The sequence below is a fragment of the Anarrhichthys ocellatus genome, unplaced genomic scaffold (assembly GCF_004355925.1).
Source record: "Anarrhichthys ocellatus isolate YVR2014 unplaced genomic scaffold, GSC_Weel_1.0 scaffold103, whole genome shotgun sequence".
NCBI lineage: Eukaryota > Metazoa > Chordata > Actinopteri > Perciformes > Anarhichadidae > Anarrhichthys > Anarrhichthys ocellatus.
Window position 1 is genome coordinate 842,464 of NW_022280133.1, and position 11,971 is coordinate 854,434.

At 41.1% G+C, this 11,971-nt stretch overlaps 1 protein-coding gene across 1 annotated transcript in view; it reads left to right on the forward strand.

Annotated features, from left to right (window-relative positions):
- LOC116399171 (galanin receptor type 1) overlaps positions 1–11,625 on the forward strand; it is a 13,772-nt gene extending 2,147 nt beyond the window's left edge. The window contains exon 3 of the mRNA XM_031876127.1: positions 9,761–11,625. Within this exon, the coding sequence (XP_031731987.1) occupies positions 9,761–10,081 (321 nt within the window). The 3' untranslated portion in view covers positions 10,082–11,625. The remainder of the gene's footprint in view (positions 1–9,760) is intronic.
- Positions 11,626–11,971: the final 346 nt, after the last annotated feature.

Below are 11,971 nucleotides of genomic sequence, written 5' to 3' on the forward strand. Positions count from 1 at the left end.
GGGGGGGGGGGGGGGGCTAAGGACTGAGCAGCTTGTCACTAAAATGAGAAGAGCTGGATAACCATAATAAAGTTGGCTCACCGTAAGCGTGCCTGAAACGAAGTTGTGGCTAACTTCGGAGCAAGTCTACGGACAATGAATAATATGTGTGCATTAGGAGTCAAGTGGATCAGATTATTTTCTGTTCTTTTTTGTGTTCTATTAACCCATTTAATCACAATTTTCTTTCCCAGATATGAAAATATGTAAATCAATTGCAACCTTTTGAAATAATCAATTAATTATCTTTTGACATTTGCATAGAAATGTAGATGAAAAAAGTGTGTTTCATGGTCAGTCACAATTAGTGGTGGATATTATGAGGACATTTATAGACTGAATTTACATATTCCTCCTTAAGTCATCAGAATTGTTATATACCTCAGACCAGTGTCTTGAGCAAGACACTGAACCCCAGTTGCTCCAGATGGTCAGGCCACTTTGCATGGTGGCTTGTTGCCATTGGTGTTTGTCTGCGTGAATGTGACACAGATTGTAAAGGGCTTTGGACAAAGGCGACCTGTCCAGTAGGGGCGTAATGATAATCGATTCAATGATCCAATACAAACGATGTAAAGTAAAAACATCAATACATATTGCCATCTTAAAGATACGCCTTTTATTAATAATTCCCAAATATTCATTCCTTAACATTCAAACATTGCAAACATGAGACATGTTGCACTTTATAGTGAACAGCAGGATATCTATTTTTTATTATTTTTATCAAAAAGAATAGATCGTTTCTCTTATCAATTTTCTTATTTAATAGTAATAAAACTGGGCATATGACATTTTCTCATATCGATCTGAAATGAATCAAATCAAAGCCGTATCTTGGCAGACTTCGTGATACCAGCAAATATTGTATTGTTGTCCAAATAATCAACAACATATCTTATTGTGATGAAACTTGTGATTTACACCCCCAACTGTCCAGGGTGTGCCCCGCCTCTTCCCTAGTGTCCACTGGGATTGTCTCCAGCACACTTTGGATAAGTAGTTCGAGATAATGGATGGATAATAACCGAAAACATGAAACATAAAAAACAACACGTTGCGGTCTTACGGACGGTTATGTGAAGAACTATTTCTTGGCTGGGAGCAGTGATTTCCTGAAGTCTAATGAGGTTAGCATTATTAGTACGTTTTGCTAACTAATGTCACAAACATCGTTCATTGTCCCAGACAATGAACATTGCTGGTGAAGAATTCGGGGAACCTTTAAAGTCCTCTTTGAAAGGAAAATCGTGACTGTTCTGAATCAGAGTATAGTGTTAACAAATAGTTATGAGGTTACTGTCAGGTTTGCAGGCTCCTTTTATGCGTAAAGCATTAGCGGGTATGTCATACAAGCAAGGGGGGTTTTTCACAAAGGATCAAATGAGACAAATAAATAAATTGCAGCGGGCCACTCAGTGTCCTCGGTGGAAAGGTAGGAGAATTTGTTCAAAGTTTTGAATCATTAGTTTTGTGCAGCTCACCACTAGGCCTGTGAAATATATTGCCAGTGACAGCTGGGAAGAGCAAGGTTACTCCCACTGCTGCTGTGAAATACATCTAGACAAACTCCTCATACACCCTCCGTAGGAATCAGATCGCCTCAGCATGTCTTCTCAATATCGTATAGGCTAATTCTGTTTTTTTCAACTTTCTCTTTTAAATTTCTTCCCTCCACTCTAAAACCACCGGTACATAGCGTGTTGTCATGGCAACACATCACTTCTCGACTTAAAATGACGGTAGATTCAGGCGGATGTGTATGGTGTCGGGTGTTATGTGATTGGTTAGCGAAAAATCGAATATCAGAAGAAGAAAAAAAGAGAACCAGGGGTTAAAAAGCCAGCAATTAGCACTGTGTGTTTAGGAGTTTCCTCTAAATGATGAGTCAGTCAGGTATCCAGATGGTTAGAGATAATTAGGTAAATGAATATATGGCCAAGTCGTCTTGAAATTGTTTAACAGCGTCTGTAAATTGAGACAGGGAGCGCTAAGGACCAAACAACTTCAGAGACCAAACTGCTCGTCTTTGACCGAGATGCTCATCGAGTGTTATCCTGTACTGTTACTGTGCTAATTGGATAAACTGTCACTCAACGACACACAATACATTCTCAGTGGCTTCAATGGTATTTTAAAGGAACATTAAAGGAACATTTAGAAAGTTGCAATTTATTTAGCAATATTGTTAATTTGATAGTAGTCGTTTACTGTATGTCCCAAAAATGCAACTCAAACCCACATGAGAGTCCGACTAAACACCTCACGTATGGGGAGCCAATAGGAATGATCCCCAAAAGTGAAGTGCATGATTTAGTTTGGTGGCTTTTTTGAAATGTTCAGAGTTCTGAGTTAGTCCACTCAGGATGCGACAGGAATTCACGTCAACACAATGTTGTTTGTTAGGGAACAAAAACTAGCTCTTGTGTTATCTGTAAAAGAAAGACTTTGCTAAATTACCCAAACTGCAACCTTACTGATGTTAGGTAACAGTTGTTATAGCTAGAATTAAACTGTAAGCATAAGCCTCTCTGGTGCCTTTCACCTTTTGTGGAATTTTGCTTATCCTTGTCCTGTTGTTATTTGGTAGTCTTTTCTTTAAATTGTATAACTGACTACAGTACATTTAGATTGTATGGACCCAGCAGTAGAGGGGAAATGCTTCCCCCTATTTCTTAGAAGCAGGTGGCGAGACATTACACATTGCACCTTTAAGGACAAAAGCCTGTCTTGTGTCCTGATGTCCCGCTTTTACTTTCACCACTTGAATACATTACTGTGACACACAATACGATTGATCATTGTTAACTTAATATATCAATGTCAAAAATACATCTTGACAGCTTTTAATCAATGATTTGTTGCGCTGCAGGGACCGGCTATCTTTCAACAGAACAGGATCACAAGTGGAGACAGAGTGGGTGGAGAGGAGAGGCTAAAAGGCATGCATTTTATTGGTTCTGTCGTCCTGTGTTGATGCTGCTGTTTGTTTAAGACTAACTGATGGCTCTCAGGGGGTTGAGGTGAAGATATGAATGTGTTATGGTGGCAATATAAACAAAGCATGGTTATTAAGTTGCTGCTCTGTGGGAACCTCTCCCTGGATACTGTGTCTTTGCCTGTGTGTGTGTGTGTGTGTGTGTGTGTGTGTGTGTGTGTGCACATACGTGTGCTTGCATAACATGGTGGGGCTGATATCTCTGCACAATTTTGACCCTATCGCCTGTGAGAATTTGAATGATGATCATGAAGCATTTCATCAGCCTGCACACACCTTTGCACACACCTTTGCACATGTGCGTTGTCGTTACTGTCGTACTGCTTATCAACGCAGAGCTTCGAGCTACAACTGTACCCACAGTTAGGTTTTGGAAAGCTTTTTTTTCCCATATTGACTTTCCTCTTTGTTCATTCTACTGCATTAATTGTCTTTATTGATTAAATGCTTTTGGCTACTTGGGGCTGCGCAACAAGCTGTAAACACAACATTGATATATAGCACCGTTTAATGAAGTTATTAATGAGAACCTGTTAGCAAACAGTTGCCCATTTACACATCCAGCACACATTAGCATCCTGTTTATGGCCATGTGGTGAAATAAAGTCTAACATCCACTCGCTGTTTTACCCTCAATCAACTCATGGAGGAAATATCTGGCTCTACAGATCCTCTCCACTATGTTCACCGTCTAGTCCCTAATTTGACTTTGTCTGCTATTTGGTGATAGGCAGGCAGTGCACAGTAGGATTTATTAGCATTTTCACTGAAAACAGCTGCCAAAGACTTAACAAAATTAACATAACCCTGTAATTCCAAACATGAAGTGTTCCCACATTCACCAACTAAAGCAGAACACACTTTTGTGTAACATTCAAAGGGTCTACTTTTCTATTCTACACTTTTAACATTGTTTTGTGCTTTTTGGTGCAAAAAACCCTCTTCAACCCTTCAATACAAAGAAGTTCTGCTGAAAAGTAACTTTCTGAATGCAGTATGTGATTCTGATGTGTAAAATGACACACAAAGACATTTTACACTTCTATGTGACGTAGTAGTGCGGACATAAAAGATTACTTCTCGGAATATTTCACTTACTAGATATGTAATGTATTCAGTGAATTGTTGGAACAATCAGAGATAGAATTTGGTAACACTTTATTTGAAGGGGTGTGCATAAGACTGGCATGACACCATCATGGACAATAAGGAGTCTTTATGAATGTGGTATGTGTATGACTGTTGTCATTAAGCGTCATTCGGCCAATTATGTCAATTTTGATTGCAATGTTGCCATTGTTTGAGGCGTCTTTATTGTGTCGACTTGACATTAACCAAGACAACATAATCCGTCCCAAACATGCCATAGCAGGCCTAATTATCAGACTTAAAATAACTTATTTGGCTTTATGTGTTAGCATAACATTAAACTCTCATTTCATGAGACCAATTGTGTCATGAACAACAGAGGAACCATCAAGACTAAAAATGCCTTTCACTGTTATAGTAGTAGTAAAGTGATGTATGGAGTGATGGACAGATTTACTTGCTGCTAAAGTAACCGCTAATTGCTGCTAATCGCAGTTGCCGTAAGTCATCAAAATGATCTCTGTCGGCCGTGTTCACTGGTAGCAACAAGTAAACTATCTGTCCATCACTCCATAAATCACACCCTCTGGATATTCTGGTATGAAAATATTGGTGGGGCCACACTAATCGCAAAAGAAAATTTATTGATGCAATCCAAACATACCATAGTTATATCAACATTGAAACAGCCAATAAACTGTGCGCGAGTGAGAGGGGGGGGGAGACACCAATATATCACCAACAGCAGTGATGACACAATTCCATCAGAATAATGCCATTTAAAATCACACAGTGAAGATTTGACAACATATTTTATCACACCAACATATAGGACCACCAAAGAACAATGTTAAAGATCTCTTATCATCAAATGGCCTACCCATGACCGAAACAACACCAACATGAGGACAACAGAAACGCAAAGCAAAACGCATGCAGTGAACGGCGCACTGCGAATACATTTCAGCCAATACAGCAGTCGATACTTCAACATTTAACAAGACTTTTGACTCACCGATGAAGTTCACTTCTTGAAGAGGAATGAGGTGCGGCGGTCCTTCATGTGTGCAAACGTCTCTGTGACCTTGCTATTAAAATGCAACAGTCCATGGATGAGTTCATTTTCAATAAATAGCATAGCCAGGGCATTCAACCATTGCGCTCCCATTTTATTCCATGTAAATGTCTTTATTCCTTTCAGAGTGGAGACGTTTCTCTCTGATTCAGCGCTGGTCGTTGGTGTTGTGATGATGATTTGAAGAATTGTCACAGCAGGCTTCAGACAAGGACTCCTGGAAGTTGTTTTCATGGAATGGACTTCAATGGAGAAAGTGCGGCGTCGCCTTTGCTCGGTTCACTTTGCTGGTGGAGGGTTTTCAGTTGTGCCTTATTTGTTACAGGCCGTAGTTTAACAGCGCATTCAAGTTCAACCTCTGGAAATCATTTTACAAACTTTGGGAAAAGTTTGCAATCAATTGGGTTTTGCTGCAATCAAATAGTCATTTTAGTGAGCCTCTCCTCCACTTGACTTGACACGGTGTCGCAGGCCTTTTTTCATGATTGCATACGTGTTGATTTTCCTCTTATTCCCTTCTGCTCTGCTTTCTCGCACAATCACGTTGGCTCGTTCCCTGAGACACCCTACATTCTTCTTGAAGGTGCCCATCCCCTGGTTGATGCCAGCCTCATCAATTTCCTGTTTTTTCAGTACATTGTATAGAATATCCACTTCTGCCATGAGCTCAGAAAAAAACTGCAATAGCTGTAGGAACTTTGGTTCCAGCAGTTGAATGGACAGACCATAGGCCTCGTTGTGACTTGCAGGACACATCCGTGGTCTCATCTGCCTGCACAGCAATGAAAAGTGCATCTGCCAGCTGTTAAGCAACCTCATCCATTGTACATGCAATCCAAGTGCCCTTTATATAGGGTTGAGCATCGTAATGCTTTCTTAGCCTGGAGTCTCCCTCGCTCATAGTCTTAAATTTGCATCTAGAAATGCCAGGGTTTAATGAGCCCTCGTCACGTCCATGAAAGGCAATTTCGCACTTTTCACAAAGTTTTGTAAAGGTGATAATTCTGCCAAGAACATGCCTGTTTTCTTCAGTCTGACGGTTGTGTTGTTTAATGTCACGTCTGTACACACCGTCAAGCTGAGAGGAAACGTTCGCTGTTCCCAGTAAGCCCAACTTAATGGCATTATCCACATGCGATGCACAACTCTTGTATTTTACCAGCCTTCCGAAAAAAAGGTTTCAAGTCTTTAAATCCACTTGCTGTCCAGACAGTTTCCTCTCCCAAAAGAAGACATAGAAAGTAGAACAGAGCTTTTTTTGATATGCTAGCAGTTAGCCAAGTTTTCCTTTTGAACCTTTTTTTTAAAATCTTGTCCTTCTTGAGATACGATCAAGTCATCGGGTCGATGTGGTCCTAAACGTTTTATTTCCAATTTTTGCTCTCGGGGTAATGTGCTAAATCGTACTGTAGTTAGATATTCCACACGAGTCATCACTACTGTTGTAACGTTAGCGCACGCACAATATCAGTTCCTCTTTAGCTAGCAATACGTGTACACCCATTAAAATCAACCAATGTGATGCTTATAGGGTCCCTGGCCATCAACACGTGCACATTTAAACATTTACACATTTACACACTACAAATCAATATTTTTCTAGAGTAGAGATTTCATTCCAACTATGATGAAAAATTGAAGAAATCTATGAAGTAGAAAGTTTGCCATTATTGTGTCTGAAATGTAAAAAGGCCTATAACTTCTTCTGTACAACAGCGCCCTCTAGTGGGGCCGTACCCCAGGGGCCCCTAATGCAAAAGCGCCAATGAGTGTTACCCAGAATTCATATGGCATATGGAGCATTGGGCACTGTGTGAATGAATGTTGTTCTGTGCTACTCAAAGGGAAATGCAGTGGAACAATTGAAAAAAGTTAGATTCCGTTGGTCATGGTAGAGTCTGGTTACTATGGCAGCTTCAAATACGGCAGCAACAATTCAGCATCGTTCATCTAAAGACTGTATCAGTCAAATGTCAGTATGTATGAATGCATTTATTCATGTTTATGATTCTTTATGACTCTGTAGATTTCCCTGCTCAGTGTGTCACTTAACACTTAAATCAAACCAAAACCATGGGATTTCTGATAGTTACAACATGCTCAAATAGCTAGATTGGACACATTGTATCATGTTTTATTTGTCATTTCTAACTTTCCTTGAACAAAACTACAGAGGAGGCAGCATTTCTAGTTACTTTGTGGCTCCTCTGAATTTATTTATTCTATTTTTTTTCCTTCTAAATGCAGTGGATGGGCATGACAGCATGTAATTAGTGTTTTTATAATGACACTTCCCAGCTGTAGGCTTTAGCTTTACCAATAGTCTTGCCTGGAAAAAACAAACAAACATCCACCACTTTTCTCTTAGACATTCCATAAAAGTGATTTGCCATCATTGTCACATGAAGATGAAGTTTCCAAGTTTTATATGTCTGGTTATCATCGTCAGTACATCCCGTTTAATTGTATCTAATTGTTGTGTCTTGTATAAGGATCGGTTCTATTGTCGGTGGTAACTGCAAGAGAGAACATGTCCTGCTGTTTAGAGCAGCAGAGCAGAATGATCTCAGTCTGTGCAGATCTCTCTGTCGTATTCTGCCAGTGTACAGTCACTATTCACTTTAAACATTGTTTTCTCCTCATGGAGTTTTCTTCTAATTATTCAGTAAGAATATAATACATTTTATTACATACAAGTTAGTGTTAAACCTATAAAGAGCCTATAAGCCGAACACGCCTTATGGATGAAAAGCTCCTTTAATATGTAGCTCTGGAGACGTACAAGACTGGAATGAGATGTTCTATAGTGTATGTATAGTATTCACTGTGCAAGTGATATGATATGAGGGCGATGTAAACATCTACAGGATTGCAGAGTGAAATGTCAACAGGATAATGTGATTTATGTGGCGCTAGTCAGTTTAATTCTGTCACGGGGTGTGGAGGTGGACCCAAACGCAGCACAGACCAGGGAGTATGGGTGTAAAGGTTTATTAACCAGGAAACCAAGGGGGGGAAACAACCAGAGCACAGCGGGAAAATCCAGGGAGGGCAAGGGTGGAATCCAGGCAGGAGGAGATAGGGCAGGGCAGGTAGACTGGGGAACCAGGAGGATGAACAAAACTGCGGGAACAGGGAGACAGGGTCAATGCAATGAAAAACACTTGGGGAAAAAACTCTGAAGCAGCCAAGAACGACTAACCACCACGTGAGCTGTAACAACGATCTAGCGAAGAGTGGATGAAGAACCAGGGTAGATCTACTGTTGAGTGATGAGTTGATGGAATGCAGCTGGTTTGACTGGGCAGGTGAGGTGAATTGTAATCAGGAAGCCGGGAGGAGACCAGGTCGGAGCCCTGCCCATACCACACCCACACATACACACACACACACACACACAGGACAAGCAGGAGGCACGGCCTGGCCGTGACAAATACAGTTTCATAAGCTTTTTATAAGGCCCTGAATGAGAATTGGTTTAAGAAGGAAATACATCTAATATTCATCAATTAAAAGCTGGACTTATCGTTGATTACATATGTTATATGTTTTCATATTAACAATGGATCAAATGACAATGTGCAGTGTGAAAGGGGTCGCTCATAATAACAAACCAATAGATTATTATCACCAAGTCAATCAGCTAAATTATGCATTTGTGCATCTTTTTACACATTGTTTTGGTTTTTCAATCCGCAATTTATTATCAACTTTGTTTCAAGCGCCAGCAGGCAGCTGTTTTCGGTGAAAAGCGTTGAATCCAATAATTACCTCGCACCACATGGCAGATGAACAAGCTTAGTCACTAGCTGGTGAACATAGTGGATTATTTAGGAGCTGAAGAGACAGATATGTTTCTCAGGAGTTGGTAAACAGAGGAGAGAGAATAAAACACAACTCCACATAAACGCGAGTGTTGCTCTGTGCCTGCAGGATGTTTGAAATAGGCAACTTCTGCTTAATTAAACTTTTGCCATGATAACACGGATAATATGCCAAAACAAAACATTAATGTAGCTTTAAGGAAATATTTTGGGACTGGCATGTTGCCCAACCTTTTTAATGATAAAATTGACTTAGCACCATGCTAACATATTTGCATGCACTAGGCTTCATAATAAAACATACTGTACATACCAGTAACTCAGAGTGGTTGATGTGCTGAACGCAGGTGAACTTCAGTATTTATTTTTTTGTATTCATCTGCTGTTGAAAGTTAGTTTGAACCTTATAGTCTCAATTTGGCCAGGAAGTTCACTGTGTATTAAAAGATAGTAATCACGGAGTCATTCAGTGAAAGTAATAGAAAAATGATATCACCAACTACGCGTGAAATTTGTAGTCTGAAGATGATATACGTCAACATTTTGGTGTATAGCAGCACACGATGGAATGAGAATAAAGACTCAAGCAGCCACAGAAGAAAAGCTAACTTTATTCCCTTATCCTGAATGTGATTTAACCCTGAGTACAGCATTGATATTCTCATTGATGTCCCTGCCGGCACTGACTAAATCCCTCTCCCACTCCTCTCTCTGTTCCCAATGTGTGGCTCCCAGACTGCTCAAACTGTCTTGGTGGTGGTGGTGGTGTTCTGCCTCTCTTGGCTCCCTCATCACGTCGTACACCTGTGGGTGGAGTTCGGGACCTTCCCGCTGAACCAGGCCTCCTTCGTGTTACGGGTGGCCGCCCACTGCCTGGCGTACAGCAACTCGTCTGTCAACCCGGTCATCTACGCCTTCCTGTCAGAGAACTTCAGGAAGGCTTACAAGCAAGTGTTCAAATGCCAGATCGGCGGCAGGGACTCCGCGCTCAACGACGTCAAGGAGATCCGCAGCAAGGCGGACACGCCGCCGTCGACTAACTGCACCAACGTCTGACTGACGAAGGTGTGGACTGTGACATGAAAATGAAGTGTGGCGACTGTCCCGCTGAAACGCAGTGTAAAGTCATGGGGACAGAGCCCTCAGACGTGAGTGGGGGTGTGTGTGTGTGTGTGTTTGTGGTTGTTTTCCTTGTAGGTAAGTATGGTTGCTTGGATATTGCTGCAGCCATGCTGTTCCACATGAGCGCTGTTCATTACACCTGGACCCGAGGGGAGGAGACAAAGCCACTGAGGCTTCAGGGCGTGATCGGTCTCTGTTTCCTTCTTTCAGGATAAAAAACCTGTTGAGTGTGAAACTCAGGAAAATGATCCTCTCTCTTAAACTCATTTTGATTGTAGACATATGTCACATCACCATATATTTACAAGCCGATACATAAAAAAAAAAGACGAGGTCATTGTACTTTCAGACTCGGAAAGTATTAAAAATCTCAGTTGGTAGACTTTTTTTCAAGACTATTATTGCGTCATATTGAGTGACAAGTGTCGTGTGAATGCATCTTCTCTGTCTGAAGGGCAGTGTTGGAAACTGTTTCGTAACATTTTACAGAATTGTGATTACTTTCTTTTTTAGGAACAAGCGAGGGATTCAAATTGTTAAATTCAGCAACGATGACACCAACTAGTCCCAGTAACGCTCTGTTACTTTGACGCTTCAAGGGTCCAACCTGTTTGCTTTCTGATGAGGAACTAGATGGTTGGATGTGCGTTCAGTGGAGAAACTGGTCTGGGACATGTTAGCTTGGATAGCTTGATGCGGGGGGGGGGGCTGGATGCAGCTATAGCCTCTTTAGAAAGAGCAGAAATGCGGCTCCTGGTGGCTCCAAAATTGTCGCAAATGTACATGTTGTAAATTCAGGCAATTTAATGTTAGAAATTAAATTAAATTACACCGTTCAGAGTTGGAGGGCGTGTGAACGGAACTACAACGATACACTCAGATCAGTCAGACCTCAGGTAGCTGTCTAAATGTATTCGTTGCACAAAGCTCTCTAGTTGTTGACTATTTTAAAGATGACTGATTTGTCATAAATTTTGGGCAAATTAAGACCAAAAACAGAGCGTGAAACAGCGTCAAACTGCTCATCTCCCCTCACTTCAGCAGTTTGCCCTTTTGGAGAAATTCAACAGTTACAAGGACATTTTACTTGGGCATAGATGGGTGGCAAGGCAAGGGCTCGGTGCTTCTGCTAACTCATCGGTCAGGCTCTTCATAGTTTCCTTGGGCAAACAAAAAAGGGCCGACGATGTCCTCAGTGTTGTATATTATAGCCGGTTACCATGGTCGCTAGAGGATCTCTGTCCCCTTCTCAGAGACCACAACACATGAGCCAGTGGGTGGCACTGGTCAGCAGGTGTCGCTGATTGTTACCATAGAAACCTATTCTCCACCATGGGAAAATGGCCCTGAAGGCGTTTTGACATCTGGAAAAACAGCTTTTGCAAGTGCCTCCTCAATTATAGTACATTTTCAAATTTGCAGAACCCAGCCCAGATTACACACACACACACACACACACACACACACACACACACACACACATATATATATGTATATATATGACAAAAGGTTGCCACTGTAGATAACAAAAAAAAAAAAAACTACCATTGCCATTGAACCCATGATGCTTAAAGCCTGCATTTAAACTTTGCTTGTTAATATTATGAACACTGGAGCTGATATTCACGTATGCCTCACAGGGATACAGTTTTCATGTTGTGTTGTGCTGTGCAGGCTGTTGGTCATATACAACTTGATGCTTGTTTTGCACCCTTTCTGGTGGCCATCTTTCTAATCACAACCCCCCACACCCCCGATCTAACAGAAGATCCTGTGGAAAAGAAGAATTCTGAAGTTATTACCCTATATGTATGTATGTGATGT